Genomic DNA, 17,947 nt, shown 5'->3' on the forward strand with positions numbered 1-17,947 from the left:
GTGACGTGCTGGCTGTAATCTCTCCTAGCAATTCTTATCAAAGAGAGCCGTGACATTTTTGGCGTAATCCTGACAAGGACGACCTTTGAGGTCAAAACCCTGACCGGCTTGGAAATCACAGCATTTCTAGCCGCACGAAAACCGACCAACCGGGCGTCAGATTTCTCTGTTTTATTGACACTGAATCATTAACTATCTCATCTCAGGTACAACACATGTCCAGTAAAAGCGCAAAAAAAAAGTGAAAAGCCATTGTCCTCTGCGTAGGGGGACACATTGAAACAGCATTAACCTTCACTAGCAGGAAGGGGGAGGTGGGGGGGGGCACATGACATCAAACGGGATCATCCTCTACAATAACCCTCTCCTACTACAGGTGAGACGGTGGTGGAAGTGGAACAACAGGAACAGAGCGCGTTCTGGAGGAGGGGGAGGGGGATTACATCATTTGATACATTCTGTTATTCTTGCTTTTTTTTCTTGTTTTTTTCTACTCCTTCTTCTTCTTGTTCTTCAGAGAGATGTGAGTTCGATACATTCCTCCCACACAGTCCAAAACAAACAAATAGAAGGGAGAGATAAAAAAAAAACACAATAGGCAAAAAGAAAAAAAAAGAAACGGTGCAGAAACAGTTACAGCAGATACAATATAAATGTAAGCCGCGAAATAAAAATGGAAAATAAACAAAACCACGAGCGAACAGATCGAAGGGGAGATCATACAAATGTCTCTGCAAATCCTCGAATCCCACGAGTGTTCTCTCCCCTCCGCCCCTTCCTCTACTCTCCCCCCCTTTCTTCTTCTTCTTCTTTTTTTTATTCATTGTTCTGGTATCATAGAGCAGAAAGACATTCAGAAGAGCAGACCAGAGTGATAGAAAACACTCATGCAACGACAGCCTTTTTCACACAGAGTCACGAAACACAACAAGGGAGTGGGGCAAGGGTGGGTTGAGTTGTGTTGTGGGAGTTGGATGGAGGGGAGGGGTGGAGTCATCTCAGAACGACGACATCGGCGTCAAAACAGTCAGCGCCTTCAGGTCCTCTTTCATTATTAACGGATATCCTTATTGTTCGCTGCACTGGGACAGACGTGGTGGTGTGGGGGGTCGGGGTTAGGGGGTGGTGTTGGCTACCGTACTGCACTGATAAAAATGAAAACATGTCTACACCCGTAGGCCCAAGGAGGCTCCCCCTGCGGCTCTATCCTTGTCCCCCTACTGGAGGGAGGGACAGGGGAGAGTGGAGGGTTGGGCGGGGTCCGACTTTGTCCCGACAGTTTGTTAGCTCCAGTCCTTGTCTTTACGAGACCCCCCCCCATGCCGTCCTCCCCCTCTCCACCGTCGTGACCGAAACAAAGTTCAGGCGGGACGATTACAGTATATCCGGGGAGGAGCCTCTATGTCGGTATTCCATTAATAATAAAAGGCGTGATGTTTTGTATTTTTTTTGGCATGTGTTCTTCTTCTTTCTAAATCCGATATATATAGAATAAGTTCTACTTTTACAATCTTTTTCTATGTGGCAAACAATTCAAGAGTTTCATTCCAAAATAAAAACACCTCTAACAAAAACGATGGTCGCTATCAAAATAGTCCACTCTGGATGGAAGGCGTGTCGAGAGCTTTATTTACAAAACAGTCCTGTTTATTCAGAATTGTGTGATTTTGAAATATATTAACTGAAAAAGCGCAATAAAAAAAATCTAGCATTTGCAATGAAACCCTTCTGTTTTAGGTTATTTTTTCTCTGTCGTATATGCACATTCAATCCGTGTTGTGTTCACTGTCTCTCCGCAGTTACGTGATGTAATAAATAGAATGGTCTTGCAATGAAGTCTTCTTCTTTTGCAGATATATTTCATATATAGTGAGATCTCTACACAGACGATATGGACGTTTTTAATCTGTTGTCTCTGGTTACAGTTCCTCAGAGCGGATGACGTGGAACAGTGTGACGTTGTAGAGGACCTGGTGGCCATTGTTCCAGGCGTAGAGTGCGCGGTCCCTCGGGTTGTAGTCCAGCATGGAGATGTGCGAGTACTTATTCTGGAAGGCAATATCAATGTACTCATAGGTGGAGGAGTTGGTGGAGTACGCGTAGTACACCTTGGTCCCGCCCGAGTAGCCGTTGGTGACGTAGAGTGTCCCGCATATCATGAAAGACTCACCGGCGCTCCTCTTGGGGTGGTTGGTGGTCCAGCTCTTGACGATCTGCAGCGTGTTGGGGTTCAGCTTGCTGATGACAATGTTGCCGGCGTTCTGGTTGGTGGAGTAGACGGCCCACAGGCCTCCCTCGTCCACCATCAGGTCGATGTCGGAATGGCCGCCCCAGGCGTAGTGGTACGCGTTGTTGAAGCCAGCGTAGTCCAGCTGCCGGGACTTGCTGATGGAGGAGGTGCGGAAGTCGAACTTGATGATGACGTGGCTCTGGAACTTGTTGAAGTAAATGGAGCCGTTGTACACCACCTGGCCTGTTCCCGACCACGGGTGGGGCAGCCGGTGGGACGTGAAGTTGTCTGTCGTCATGAAGTCGTGCATGGACTTATACTCCCGCACAAAGCGGTTGTTATGGTACCCATCCATGTACCAGACCTAGCAACATAACAGGAATGACAGAGCAGTATTAAGATGCCATAAATCAAATCAGTGCAACAAGTCGTGTTTTGTCAGTGCACCGCGACGAGTGTATCTCACGCGTAACTGCACAGGCTAATCAAATCACAGCCCAGACAAGCATCCCCCTTAGGGTTTGCGCCCCGAGATGGGGGGGGGGGCTGAGCCTCTCCCCTGCAGATATAACGCCCATCATTCCAGATTTAAAGAAGAGCTTGCCTCAGCTGCTTCCTGCGGCCCCTGCAGCGGACGGGTGCAGGGAGATCTCATTCCAGAGCTGCTGGAGGCTCAAGCACTTCCTCTGTCTTGCTGGGACGGAGCTACCTGAGGCTCACCCCACCCCCCCACTCGCCTCACTGTGCTGCCACTGACTTACAAATGACTCCCATCAAAGAAGCAGGTCTGCAGGAGAAGCTGGAGAGCCCAGCAGATGAAGGGAAACTGTGGCTGGCTGTCTGCTGGACTCACTCCTCCTGTCTGGCCTGTGATACACTCTCAGCAAACACTTTCATTCGTTCTGTTAAAAATCAGTTGTATGCTGAATAATCCTGTTTTACCTATAGACAGTGTGTGTCCACATCAAGCTGAAACTCTACGCAGGTACACACTGCTTCTACAGATGTGTTTTTCTCTCTGCAAATGACATTGAGAGTCTGTTGTTAACGACTGTTAGAAAAACCGGCTGCACAAACAGCACGTTGACGTTTTACAGCCAATAACCATTATTTAGCTCCGGCACATTCCCGTCTGTGTCCACTGGGCCCCTGCCCATACAGATTTCTCTCTGTTTCTCCTTTGTAATGTGTTTCCGTAATGAAAGCACGGCCGTTTCTTCAGCCGACAAACAAAGCAGCACCAGATGCAGTCAGTAACTTCTGACACGGTTATTACATGTCACACGGAGGCAGAGTCTGCCTTTAAGGAGGCTTTTTCCAGGCTGCCGTAATGTAATGAGGACATGGGTGTGATTTCATTCACTTTCACGTCAAATATAGCTGTGTGTGTGTGAATTACGTACGAAAAAAGTAAAGTGATAGTCTGTAAGGAATCGAAGGAAAAGAAAGGATTTGAGGGCTTGTTTACCCCCCCTACCCATCAGTAGGAGGCGCTACAGCAAACTATCAGGACGTGATTCTGATTTCAGTCATTATCTCACACACAAAATCTGGCAAAAATACGTTAAATACGATGAACGTGTCTAGAAACATTTCCATGTAGTGCTCCTAGTGTGTGTATGCGTTCATGCATGTGTGTGTGCGTACCCTTGTATCTCCTTCAGGTGCCAGAGGATCGGTCATCCAGGAGCCGAACCGGGACCCGGACGTCTTGATGGTGATGGGTTCACTGATGCCCGTCAGCTTGCCGCATGCTGCAAGGACAGAGGTACAACGGGAACAGCTGGAGCAAACGACTGCGCGCAGGTGTTGTGAGTGATCATTGTGATGGACGGACGGACGGATGGGGGAGGGGGGTATTCATTTCAATTTCAATTTACTTTTAGTCCAAAGTGGTGTGAATGATGAGGGAGTTGATGTCCCGGATGTTTCTCTTAGAGTGTCCCATTATTCAGTTCCATGCATGCTTATGCCTGTTTTGCTGTCCCTGGGTGTGTGTGTGTGTGTGTGTGTGTGTGTGTGTGTGTGTCATTAACATAGACACACAGAGAGAGAGCAAGAGAGAGAGAGAGAGAGAGAGCGAGAGCGAGAGAGAGAGAGAGAGAGGTGCTATAGCAGAGTCTCTGTGTATTCTACTCCTATGTGCTGCTTCTGAGCTGCTCTAGTGTTAATTAGTGTTGATTGAGGTGTTAATGTGAATTTGACAAAACTTACACTCGGCTCAGTGTCCCTTGTGACTGCAAGCTGGTCGGAATAATAAGAATAAGTCTTTCCCGCATTCCTTTTACATTTTTCTACCAAATAACACTTTGCGCTGCAGCGTTTTTTTTGACTGGGTTTTGGAGAGGCAAAGGTCAATTAGTCGGCTTAGGGGAGATAATTTCATCCCGTGATAGTAATGAGCAGGTTTGATGTGATAATTTGCGGAGTGCAGCTTTAACGATTGCTCATTTTCACATCTGATCTCTCTCTCTCCGCGAGGTGTTGGCTCCATTAACCCCCGGCGCCCTCTCAATCTTCCCCGCCTCTCGATATAACACCGATCCGGCAATTCGCTCATCGATTTTGCGCGTTCGTCGCGATTCGACAGAGAAGGATTTCAATTTGCATCTCTTCTTCCCCTCATCCAGCCTTTCGCACAACACGTGGCTTTACATACTGGATTCATATGGGTGTGTGTGTCAGTGTGTGTGAGTCCCTGTGTGCAACATACTGTATGCTGTTCCTGTGAATGTGTGTGGGCACTGTACCTCATCGGCAGCTGAGACACAAGTAAACTGGATGATCACTGGTGGGGGTAGTTTCCATTATGTAACCCTCAGTGGGATTACAGGCTGCCGTAATCCCCCTGGCCATTGATTTATTTATTTATTTCCTCTAATCATGTCTCTATCTTTGGATGACAACTGCCATCCCAAGGTGCCGTCTGCAGCGCTACTGATGATCTACATTCTGGAGATGTGTCGGGCTCTAATCCCTGTTTGGCCTGGATTGGCCCTGGCTGAGGTGCAGTGCGGGGTGAAGGCAAAACCCGAGAGAGAAACTGGAGGTGGAGGTGACGCTCCATCCCTTTTCTCTCAGGGCAAGAGATTGATTGGGCGACGAGCGGCAAACTGTGCCGGAATGAAAGGCGAGAACAATGGCAGCAGAGGAGGAGTGTGTGGTTTTTTTGGGGGAGAATGTGGGACGTTGCCGCTCTGTGTGCCTGCACGACGCCGGGGCCGTGACACGGGCTGATTTATTCATTTGATCACTGCCCGGCAATCTGGCACGTCCCCTTGATCGATGGCTATTGTGTCCCTACAGCCACTGGCATGTTACTCTCTACCAGCACAAAACAGCACGAAGGACAGGTCTATAGGGGCCCCCAGTTACTCTCTTTCCCATTTCTTACCCTCCTTCGCTCTACCACTCTCTCATTCCCTTTTACCACCCTCTATCGATTCTCCCTGTCACTCCTGGCCTATCTATTATTCAGCACTAAAAGTTTCCCCTCTGCAGAACTCTGAGGTATATTCCGCTTTTGTTTTCTGCATTGTTCTTGATGCAAATTTACCTCGTGACCTTCACAGGTTTAATCTCGGTGACAGGAGCGTGTTTGCGCTCAGTATGCACAAGTGGCTTTTTGTCTATAACTGGGTGAGCGTGTGAAGATGAAAGGATGAGCCGCCCCTCTGTGCCCGCCTGAGTCGGTTGCTTGCTGGGTGACCTCGCATTTATCTCATCTGCGCTCTCTCTCTCACACACACACATGCACACACACACACACACACACACAGTGGAGTTAACTCCCTCAGCTCTCTGCTCTCACAGTTTCGGAGGCCCGACCGCAGATGAGAGAGGTGAAGCGTGTGCGCTGGACTGTGAGCGGAGAAATAACTCCTGCTACAGGAAAGACGATGAAAGACCGCGATCGATAGACAGAAAAATATCAAGGATAAAGAATGACAGAGGAAGTGTGTGAAGATTCGGCGTGTGCTTTGTGTACTCTCGCTCTCCGCGTAGGACAGGGAGGCATCGGTAACGAATGTGGTTGCACAATTTTTAAGAATCGAGGCGCCTCTGCTCCTACATCGTGTGTTTGCTGCTCGTGTGGGAGTGCATCTATTAGCACTGTGGGCTGTGACAGAGGTGTGAGCAGAGCGGGAACACAGGGCTAAAAACAACGAGGACGCAACATGGAATCTGGCATGATGTCAGTCGCTCTCTCCCCCTCTGTCTGATCAGGTGAAGTTCATTTGCTGTCTGTTTTTGTGTCTGTATGGAGGTGGGTGGGGCGCAATCCAAAAGTGTGTGTGTGTGTGTGTGTGTGTGTGTGTGTGTGTGTGTGTGTGTGTGTGTGTGTGTGTGTCGGTGTGCAAAGCTTACAGCATGAGCACGAACAGTTACTGATGCTCAGGAAAACCAGCTTTAAATGTGAATAATGTGCTTTAGTGATTTGTAGTTGTGCCACCAGGGGGCGCATCAAGTACCGCCCCTGGTACACAGCACAGTTTGAGAACCAATGGGCCCCATTACATTTTTTTTATGAAATACATGTGCAAATTGATCTGTATCCCTAACCATCAGACATGTGTACTTGTCTGAGTGTGTCAGTGGAACTATCCATACACTTGCATGATTAACACCAATTGTGTTGTAAAATTGTGACATTTGCAGCAAACACACAAAGCCTTCCCGTAATGTTTAGGAGTATGGTGGGAATGTGTTTGAGCGTCTCTTGTGCAGCAACATGTGTGTGTGTGTGTGTGTATGTGTGTGTGTGTGTGTGTGTGTGTGTGTGTGTGTGTGTGTGTGTGTGTTGTGAATGAGAGGTGATGAAACAAGTGTGTGCCAACAACTTTCTGTGCCTACCTAATTTTTGCATGCATGCTCGGAGTCTCTCCTCAAGATTTGACACTCTGTTGTGGAGCTCCTCGTAGTCATAGGCTCCCATCTCCTCCTGTAGTTCGTTTAGAACTGACGTCAGATTCTGGACCTCCTCCTTAAACTGCAATACCAATCTGGCATCGGCCTTGTACTCCTCCAACACTGGTATCAACGGTCTAAGCTCCTCCATTTTCGCTTTTATGGCCTGAAAGGGTTAGAATAAGCTCGGTTCAGTGTCATGTGCGACAAAAGGAGCCCCGCTGTCCTAAAAACGAAAAAAGTTTTGAAAAAAAAACAAAACACCTGTCTGAACCTGACTACACTAATCTATCCTGACACTTCACTGATACGATGACCCCTGTGAGTAAGCGTGTGTCTGTGTACATGTGAGTGTATCTGAGTGTTCTGTGTGTTTGTGCGTGTGTGTGTGAACACTGTGATTCGTCTGTGCAGGTGAGTGTCTGAGCAAACAAACCCGACAAATGCTCTCCACCTGCTGGACGAGCAGAGCGGGCGGCTCCGTCCCCGGTAGTGAGCAGCCATTAAAAGCAAGCCCTCGGTACACCGACAACAATTGGGAAAGCTCTTTATTGGTCATCATCGTTTAAAATGCAACATCGTATTAAGGGTTACATGCTTTTACATGTCACACACAACAAAGTGTCTCGAATTTTTACGTCTAGAATTTTACGTCTAGATTTGTTGAGTAACCAAATATGCATAAACAAAAGCCAAAGCAAAATAAAAAGAACAGCAATTAATAATAGTAAGAATAAGAATAAGAATAATAAGTGTATTTACGTTCGAAAAAAGCTTTTAGATGGAAAACTTTGACAGCCTTAACATGCAGGAGGAGATCAGTGGTGGGTTGGTTTGGGAGAGGGGTAGGGTCTCTTAGTCTTAATGGTGCTAAAGGTAAATAAACTGTTTGACGCCCAAATGCTCTCAGTACTGTGGCCCAGTTCAGGGGAACCGGCGATTGACCTGCCTCTTCTTCCCTGTGGCTCTCTTTACATGTCTAGTTAGCCCTGCAAGCAAGAAAATGACACACTGTTGATATAGGGGCTATAGTCTTACTGACCTATCTAACAGACACACAGAAAAACAAACGCACTTCCAACACGTGTTAAGACATCATCATCACACACACATGCGCTGGATAATGACACAGGTGGGATGAGTGTGTCCTGCGTGCACAGATGGCGGTGCAGGTACAACGCCGCCGCCTCGCCGGAGCTGCTTTTTTTGATCGATGGCGCTGAGATTTGATGTCTTTGTCTGTGCCAATTCTGCGAGGGGTGTGTTCAAGTGATGCATTTGTTTGATTAAAAGTCAAACCGTTTATTCCCGGAAGCTATGAATCTTCCAGAAATAATTTGTGGTTAATCCGATCAGACACTATGATGGAAGTGAGGCGAGGAAATGTTTACGGTGCGTTTAACTGGTTGTATCAGTTACCTTGTTGGTGTATCACTTCATTTCATATGATACCCATGATTCCATTAAAGGCTTTTTTTTATCCCTGAATCTTTTTTTTTGCAATCGTGACTAATGGGAAAATCCAATAACTCTGCACCGCCCCTCACAAACTGGTAATAGAGCTAGGGCTTGGCTTGAAATGGATGGATGCATAATACATTTCTGGTTTGATGACAGTATTATGAGTAATGAGGTATGCAATATGGCGTTGGAGGAAATAGCCACGAAAGAGGCAAAAGGTGTATGTCGTGACTGAATGGTGGTTGGGTCGATGGCATCGGCCTGGAAGGGGGGGATGGCTCACATCTGGCTCTGTACCTTGTATTGCTTGGCAATGTTCTGCTTGTGGTTCTCCTCCACCTGCCTGAACTTGGTCTCCAGGCCACGGAGCTGGACCTCCATCTTCTCCACATACTGCAGGTCCCTCTGGGTCCGTTGGTCCAGCACCTGGATGGACTGGGTCATGTTTTGGACCTGTGGACACATTGGCATGAGAGATTGGATGAATGCGTGCTTCTTATAACACGATCAGTGGATACATGTTGGATAAAAGGAGACGCAACAGATTATTTCATATTTTATCTGGCTGTGCTTTGGCTGTCACACTGCTTTCTGTTTATTCAGTAGCGTTCCATTGATGCCTGTGTTTGGTTGGCAGAGGAATCACATAGCTATTCTAGATTGTTTAGGGATTATTCTCTCCAAAAATAACACTGAACGAGTTTTATTGTGAGTTTGCTTAGATGTTCCTCGTCTTTAAATAGGAACAGGCTCAGCTTCCAGGCACAGCAGCAGAGTTCGGTTACGTCATTGCATATATTTGGAGTAAGTTTCACAGTAAGGAGTGAATCTTGCACAGAGTGAGAGCGCAGATTTGCCTCCCGTGATGCTGTTGAGTTTCTGGAGAGCTCATTAGAGTATGATTTCTATTCTTGTCTAACATGTCAGGGAGTGACCGTATGGCCAAAAGTGTGTGTGTGAGATTGTGTGTCTTTGTGTCTCGGGTTGCGCATTGCCGAGCGAGTCACTTGGAGGTTACCTTCTCTAGGAGCTGCCTCAGTTGTTTGGTGCGGGCGTCTCGTGAGCACATGGACTGCTGGGGCGCCACCACCGTGCAGACACACCTTCCCTCGCTATCCTGGGCTGAACTGTACACCTGCCATGACTCTTCTGGATTTGCTGGTAACACCTGAGGACAGAGGTGTGAGGGGGGGGGGGGGGGAGTTAAATGGTGATGTTGAGCGAGCGACAACAAAAGACGGGGGGAAGACGAGGAAGGAGATCATTCCTGTAATAGAAGCTGCAGTATTGCATTCATCACCAGCTGTGCGCCACAACCCCACCAGGCTCCGCCCATTTCACATTTAAACCCCCAAAAAGGGAGAAACGCAGCCAACCAGTGTCCTCTATGGATGTGTAAAGTGTGACGTGGATGACGTGGGGCTCATCTTTCCAGTGAGGGGACAGAAGGAGAGGGAGTGCCTGTGGAGGAGACGGTGAGCGGGTCTCTCATATGAGAGGGGGGGGGGGTAACTGCACAAATCACTACAAATCACCTGCTGATTGAGCCAATTAGAGGGGAACTGCGACTCGAGCCAATCCGAAAGCAGCAATCAGAACGGCTGTCAATCTGCGGGCACCGTTTCTCACCATCAAGCACACCTGTCTCGTCTATTCCGCACTAAATCACAAACCAGTGCGTCAAATGACTTCACGTCCTAATAAACCCTGATAAGCAAAGATACAAGTCTCAGTTAGATCGATCCGACTGCATTAGAGGACATTTAAATATGTCCTACACTGCTTTATTAGAATTATTAAATATGTCTTCCCTGTCTGCAGTTGTGTTCTATCCATAGCCATATACATTTATAGTTCTTAATTTAAGTGCTAATCACCACTTAGAGGAGTGCTGACAGTGTTATTCAGGTGCAGGAAACGATTAGCAGCCCACAATGTGCTAGGAGCCTGGTTGAGAAACAAAGAATACACTCTTTGCCTATGAGAGTGTCTCTCTTTAACACTAATTACGACCGGAGAGTTCAGAGCCCTGATTGCTTTTGCACTCCAGCATCTCCATCCCCAGGTCTCCCCAATCGATCAATCTACTATTAATATCAATGACAGAACAAGAGCAACCAGCAGTTATTTTTAACATCTCGGTGTGTGGTTCATATTGGACAGAAGCAAGGAGCAGCTGGGGCAGAGAAGGCAGAGATCAGCGATGTCTCTTCAAGTCACTCTTTTGCAAGTGTCTGGCGAGGCACATCCGAGGGAAAAAATATATATCACACAGCGCGTTGTCGCCTCTCCGCAATATGCGCCATTTCCACACACACACACACACACATTCAGAACCCCCCCCCCCCCCCCCCCCTCCTACAAAAAAAAGGAGGCGAAACTTGCGCACTTACTCCCGTGCTCCGGTCTGGGTACCCTCCCTGCGCCGCCGTGAGCTTGGTAGTATTGAGCCCCACTAGTGAGGGGAGGGTCTGCGACATCCAGTTGGTGATCATCGCCATGGTGCTGAGCACGACGCCGATCTTCAGCAACGGCACCGACATCTTTCGCTCTGCACTTGGACTTCTTCCTCTTCCTTCTTCTTCTTGATTTTATTTTTCTTACAAAACTCAGGCCGTCTTCATTCTACACACTCCGGAGAGAAACAAGGGAGGCGACGACGCATGTTGCCCGCAGCTGCTTGTTGGTGTTGATGTTGTTGATGTTGTTGTTGTTGCTGGTCCACCCGGGAGTCCGGCTCGGTCGGTCTTTTCTTGGTCATCTCCAACGAAGGACTGGCTGCGAACGATTCGGGGCGCAAAGTGAGGGATCGACCGAGACGGAAAGGTCGGGGACGGAGACGCGGCGAGACTCGATCCGAAAGCGGGGGGTGAAAATGACCCAACATCAGCCGGTAGAGAGAACAAAACAACGTCCTCCTCTGGGGTAGCTCCTCGGTGTTCCGATCACTGCTGACTCTTCCCAGTGCCCCGTTACTATTTGGTTCACGCCCGTCGGTCCGCCTCCTGCCTCGGTGCGCTCTGTGATTAAGTGCCACTGACTACACACAGGCTGCTTCCAAACGGATGGGAGAGGGCGGGGGGGGGGGGGGGGGGGGGGGGGGGAGAGAGAGAGAGAGAGAGAGAGAGAGAGAGAGAGAGAGAGAGAGAGAGAGAGAGGGGGGGGGGGGGGGGGGGGGGGGCGAACTATATCCTCTATCTCTAGACGCGATGTCAGCCAGGTTTTGCTTCGGGATGCGACCGTGGTCATAACGGGGATTGCGCCCGCCCCTACACACACACACACACACACACACACACACACACACACACACACACACACACACACACTCACACACACACTGGCGAGTCACAATAAACTGGGAATGAAGGGATTTATCCACAGTGGACCGTGATATTTCTCTCGCCATCCCCCCGCAGCAACGACGCTCCTGCTGGGCTCACGCATGGCAAACATACCGATGAATGAAAAAGCAGCCATTTCATTCAACTTATTGTTTTTTTATATATATATATATATATATATCTTCAAAATCACTTTTCACGAAATGTCAAATTGTATGTATCGGAATGTGTTTTTCTTTTTGTTTGAGTTCTATCTTTCGTAATCTTATTGTAAGTCGCTTTGGATAAAAGCGTCTGCTAAATGACCGTAATGTAATGTAATGTAATGTAATGCAGCCCTGTGCTCAGATGTGGTTGTCGCGTGTGAGTCTAGCGCCATCGTGTAGCCGATTTTGGTCTTGCAGGAATCAAAAGGCCTTCAACGCAAAGCAAGAGCATTTAGTGGAATATGTCAAAATATTAAGACAAATCTGGTAAACAGCTCTCAGTTTGAATAGAAACTGACTTTTCGGTGTATGAACATCATGCTCATGTTCATTATTATAGTCTTTATAACTCCAGATATTGTGAATAGCTGTTAATTGGAGAATTTTCTGTATTCTGAATATGGTGGGATAAATGTTTTAACAGAATGGGGAGATGATCTGAACAGGGATAAGTGTCTAGTCTGATGCTGTGGCCTATATGGGCTAAAATGCCATCACTGCATGATACATGAGGTTTCAGAAGAGCAAGAGAGGTTTCATGCCCTCAGCTATTTTCGTCTTCTCCGTAATGCATTTTTCTGGTAAAGTGAATGAAGAAAGGGGAATAAGCCCTCTTTACCGCCACAATTCCTGCCTTTTCTTGCATCCCTCATCTCTGCTGTTTCTTTGTGACCTTTGGTGCAAACTCTCCAGACTATGGATAGCAGTACAGATTACCGTAAAGCATCCGCAGGGGCCACCTCACCACTGTGCATCTCCATCAGTTCAGTCTCCTTGCAGTTCATGCAATGCTACCTCCAAACACACACTTTTAATGGCTGCAATAACTCCTCTTTGATGGTTGGATGTCTGTCACTTTTGCGGAAAAGTTCCGCAACTGATGGCAGTGGGAGCCCATTATCCCAGTCTCCTTATAAAGTGTCCCTGATGGAATTCCAGCTCAGGAGGGAGGCTCATTCAAATATCAACGACTCACTTAATCAATAGATGAATCAATAAGTCAATCAGGTATAAGGCAGACAGACAGACTGTCCTTTAAGAGTGATTTAGGGAGGGATTTGTTAATTAAAGTCACAATCTTCGGTTTGAACCTGCCCCTCTACAGTTATTAGAGGAAGATTAAAGGAGTCCTGATTCATAGTCGTTAAGGTCACGTCTTGGTCGACATAATAAAAGCAACATCTGTCAAGTTTTCATTAATGCAGCCTTACGCAATCAAGCAATCCTATAACATTCACGTTTGGATGTTTATTAAAGCTGTGATGGACAGGTTTGCACCGTAAAAGGTTTGTGGTGCTATTGTATTGGATTGGTAGTACATTACATTAAATTACCGTCATTTAGCAGACGCTTTTATCCAAAGCGACCTACATTACATTACCACCCATTACAGAGGGGGGAGCAGTTGGGGGTTCAGTGCCTTGCTCAGGGGCACCGCAGCAGGGACTCGAACCGGCGACCCTCCAGTTCCCAAGCGGAAGCGACTGAGCTACTGCCTCCCCCAGATGTGTACAACACCTTACAGCAGACTGTAAACAATGCAAGGTGCACACAGTGAGTGGTTCAAAGTGTAACTGCGTAACAATACAAATGCTGAGTGCACAGCCTCAACAATGATGTTAAAAATCCACAATGTGGCACAGTCTCAACAGAAATGACATTAAAGTTTTATAAAGGGAGTATGTTCGTGGTTTGGTGGTTGAACGAGACTGAATTAAATTGAAGAGAAATATTTATAAAGGATTTTTACCCATGGAAACAAATCAACATACAGTCAATGCCAGAAATCTGATGGAATAAGTGTAGCTAAGGTAAAGAAACCCCATTTCTACTACAAACAGCCCTGTATGGATATCCACCTACTCTTCCTCTGCTCCCCCTCGCCCTTGCTCTGCCGCTCAACTAACCATACTGAATAATAAATAGCTTCAACCCCAGCTGCCAATCACACCACGCATAATGCAATTCAGCTCAACCCCATCTCGGTTTCTCGCCATTAAACTGAACTGATTTTTTTGAAAAATATATTTAAAACCGTAACAGTCAGGAGCCATAGTTTCAAGTTTGTGGAGGTGCATTCTGCAGGATGAATGGCATCGCTTGCACGTGGTAATATGTGCATGCATGTTGGTATGAATGAGGGGTGTGTATGTGTGTGTGTGTGATGTTGATGGTGTGTCGGCTGAGCTATGGTATGTAGGCAGTTTGGTTTGCTGCCATCTGTTTAGTGGGCATGTCGGTCAGATGCTGGAGGATGTGTGCCATGGGGGAGGGGGGCGGGGTGGACACTAGGTGATGAAAAGATGCCGCTCTGCTCGCTTGGTGTTCTTCCCTGTGTAATCACCCAGGCCATCGCCTTCAATGGAGGACGGAGGTGAATGAATGCGAGGGGGGGGGACGTTTGTGTTTTGTTTTTGTTTTTAAAGGAGGAGTATCCTATTATTCCTCGCCCACAGCTGGCGGGCGACTTCCAAGCCGGTTAATGTGATCATTAAGACGGTGTCATTGCTCGACATCAAAGGTCAAGTCCGACAGCGTGTTTTAATGAACATTCTGCAAATGGAAAGCTTTATCTTCATCTACAATTCAAACTGAGATGTGATTGGATAGAAGCCTGGATTTCCCTGTGAAAAATAGGCCTCCATAGCAAGTGTGTGTGTGTGTGTGGGGGGGGGTTAGAGTTAGTATAGTGTTTATATGTATAGTGTGAGCCCGTCTTAGTGTCCTGTGTTATTGTTCGAGAAGGAAGCAAACAGGGAGGCTGAGCACAGATATCGACTTACCTTCAGCAAGACAACACACACTCACTCATTCACTGCCCATCAGATACAGAATGCCACTGTATGACGCGGGCCCTGACCTGATCCAAACACCCAAAACACTGACTGCCATGAAAACCCAAGAGTGATACATGTTTGCTCTTCCTCTCCTCTGATGACCTCCATCAATCCAGTGCAACCAAAATAGCCCGTAGCTCAAACGTGTCAGCATTTCTGTGCACCCCTGCTGCTGCCCTGCACGTCTAGTAAAAATTATCGGCTACATTTTGCTGCAGCATGCTATTCTGCCGGCCCCGCTTTGGAAGAGGGAGCTGTTGTTTTGTTTTTTTAAGTTGAACTGTCCTAAATTACAGCTGTGAACTTGCTGCACCACGGTGGGGAGACAGAATTGCTCCGTTAGTAAATGTGGAACTGAGATTTCACACGAGGCTGGTGTTGTAGATAAAAGCTCATAGCACCATAACATTCCCTTGAATTTGTACAAACTAATTAATGTGACTCTGTTGAGGTCACGTCAGTATTGTTCGACGGGGGCAGTTATTCCCAAAACTCGCTAAATGTGTGAGTTTGGGAGTAAAACGCGTCTTAAGCGTTCATACACTTGATTAATTGGGGACATACAGGATATAAACACGGTGCTGGTGAAGTGGCATGTTTGTCTGATTTGTTTTTACTTTCCTATAAACCAATCACACTTCACACAACAGTGGAGTCGGTGAAATACAACTTGCTCTTCAAGCGAAAGCAATTAAACGGTGCAATTATTTAATCCAGCACTGACAGGGCCTGTCATAAATCCACTCTGTCCACCATGGCAATGTTATTGTTTGGCAATAAATCATAGGGCACGCTGTCATTTAACACAGTATCAGATACACAATCCTATTTACTGCTGCCTTCACACATAGCAGGGGGTCATATCCAGATTCAATACATCACAAGAGATGCATTTTTTAACCAAGGAGTCATTGTTTTGTACTGTACTGTTGGACTAAATGCCCGTTTCTCCTCGTAAATGAGAGCAGAGTGACATGATGGTCACTGAGCATGCTCACAACACCTACTATGAGATGCTGTATGCATTAGATAGTGGAGCCCTGAGTAAAAACACCCAGAGCAGCAGCCTATAATTCAGCCTGAATGGCGTTTTGCTATTCAGGGGAAACCTGATGGGCAACGTTGCCTGTAGATCAGCCATGAACTTAATCAATAAGACCATTTCCTAATTAAGAAATTGATAGATCCATGCACTGTTTTTACATATTCTGGCCCGCTTGTCAGCAGCACTGATCAGGGGCTCTCTGGACAGATCTCTCCTCCGCCCGTCAAGCACACAATGCATTCAAATCGTGTAATCCCACCCGTTAATCTGTTAAACAAGGGGTAAAGGGCTAATTCTTCCGGGCTCTATAGCGAGGCAGCGGGTAATCTTCACATCAGATCAGCAGCCAATTGTGTCTTTATTAGGCAAACAATGTGTAAAAATGGCGATTTAAAAAAAACCTACTTGGGTGAGTTCTGTGCCCATGAAGATGAGGAGAATCAGAGTCAGGAGCTTGCTCGAGGGCTGCATCTCTTGCCTCCGGTGTGTGTGTGCGGACCGGCAGCGGTCTCACATGCAGATCCGAGTCCCTTTCGCGTCCCCCCACCCCTGGGCACAGCAGGTCCAAGTCCTCGCCTCCCCGGGTCTCTTGTGCAGGGCGAGTCGCTCGCTTGTGTTTTCTTTTTTCGTCCCCCCCTTTTCTTTTCTCCCCTTTTCAATTTGTATCCCCTCAGTGTGCGAGATAGCGGCCGATCTGCTTCGCGGCACCTCTCTCGTCTCTGCGCGTATTCAGCTCATGTGTCTCGTCTCTCGGCGCGTCTTCCCCCTTCGGTCTTCGCGCATTCGTTCAGTCAGTCTACGGGAACATTGGGTTAAAGACATAAACGCCGGCGTGCACAAGGCGATAAACCTTCACTCTGGTATTGCCAAAAGTTTACCTCCCCGCCTCAAGCCGCCGTATAAGCTTCTCGGTGAGAAAATGAGTGACGGCGCTGTACATGGTGCTGAAAACGGAAGTTACATCGCGCGGAGAGGGAGATTTAAAATGTCACACCGAGAGCATCTTATGTCACATTTCCGAGAAAGAACGATTGCGAATTCAACATATTGTATCCTGCTTCTTCATCCTCGACTTGGTTCTTGCTATTATAGATACTAATTCAGGAAATGATTGCAATTTTGTCAAACTTTATTGGAATTAGAAAAGGTCCATATGCGAGTTGATATTAAAGATATTATCATATCAGGATAAAGGAACTAAATATTGCACGTTGTTAAATTGTTTTTTTTTCCAGCACCACATGAGCATGTTCACGTCTTGTTGGATGTGTCCATTTGTGTGTGTACCCTTGCAAAATGTGTAGGCTAGAGGAACTCAAAATGAATAATTTCCCTATTTTGCTTTCTTTCCTGAATAATTGATTGGCTGAGCACATTAGATGTGGGTGCTGCAGGGAAAAATGAAGAAACAAAGATGTAGCATTATGGGTCCCTTATGAGCAACATTGAGACCCCCTGCTTAAAAAACAAAATCATAAAGGTGAGCATCGCTCGCCAGAACAGGTGTAACAGATGGGGAGAGGTCAATACATCAATTGAAAACACCTGTGTGGGTGGAATCAGTTTTGGAAAATGAAAATTCCTTAATATTATGTCATCTTTAGGGTAATACTGTATATCAGTATATGCAATTAAAAAGTGCAATTTTAACAATCTGTGATATCTGCTGCTATATCAGAAATATAGCAGCGCTTGTCTGCGTGCTTAGTGGCTCAGTGGGCGCTTTGTTTCCATGTGGGCAGTACAGTACTTATACTATTGTAGAAAGTCAACAATGGACTCTTAATTGGGCAGCCATGTAGTTCTGATGCTGTTCCATTTCTGTTTTGCCTGCGGCTGTCAACATGGTATCATATACTAATGGCTCAAAGGCATGTAGATGTGCTCTCTGCTGCTAGGGCTTCGGTTTGGAGGCT

At 46.9% G+C, this 17,947-nt stretch overlaps 1 protein-coding gene across 2 annotated transcripts; it reads right to left on the reverse strand.

The window, feature by feature from the left end:
• Nucleotides 1-649: 649 nt before the first annotated feature.
• Nucleotides 650-16,912, reverse strand: olfm1b (olfactomedin 1b). Of its 2 annotated transcripts, none has more exons than XM_076158618.1 (6): nucleotides 16,437-16,912; nucleotides 9,618-9,767; nucleotides 8,897-9,052; nucleotides 7,085-7,304; nucleotides 3,878-3,984; nucleotides 650-2,594 (listed from the first exon to the last, which is right to left on the reverse strand). In XM_076158618.1, exons 1-6 carry the CDS (start codon nucleotides 16,500-16,502, stop codon nucleotides 1,920-1,922), a joined length of 1,374 nt encoding a protein of 457 aa, XP_076014733.1. In that variant the 5' UTR covers nucleotides 16,503-16,912; the 3' UTR covers nucleotides 650-1,919. The 2 variants fall into 2 exon arrangements, with proteins under 2 accessions (XP_076014733.1, XP_076014732.1); XM_076158617.1 differs by lacking the exon at nucleotides 16,437-16,912 and adding an exon at nucleotides 10,993-11,575.
• Nucleotides 16,913-17,947: the final 1,035 nt, after the last annotated feature.

Source organism: Genypterus blacodes, unplaced genomic scaffold (assembly GCF_046128005.1).
Source record: "Genypterus blacodes isolate CSIRO-AG114 ecotype Tasmania unplaced genomic scaffold, CSIRO-AGI_Gbla_v1 ptg000085l_1, whole genome shotgun sequence".
Lineage (NCBI taxonomy): Eukaryota > Metazoa > Chordata > Actinopteri > Ophidiiformes > Ophidiidae > Genypterus > Genypterus blacodes.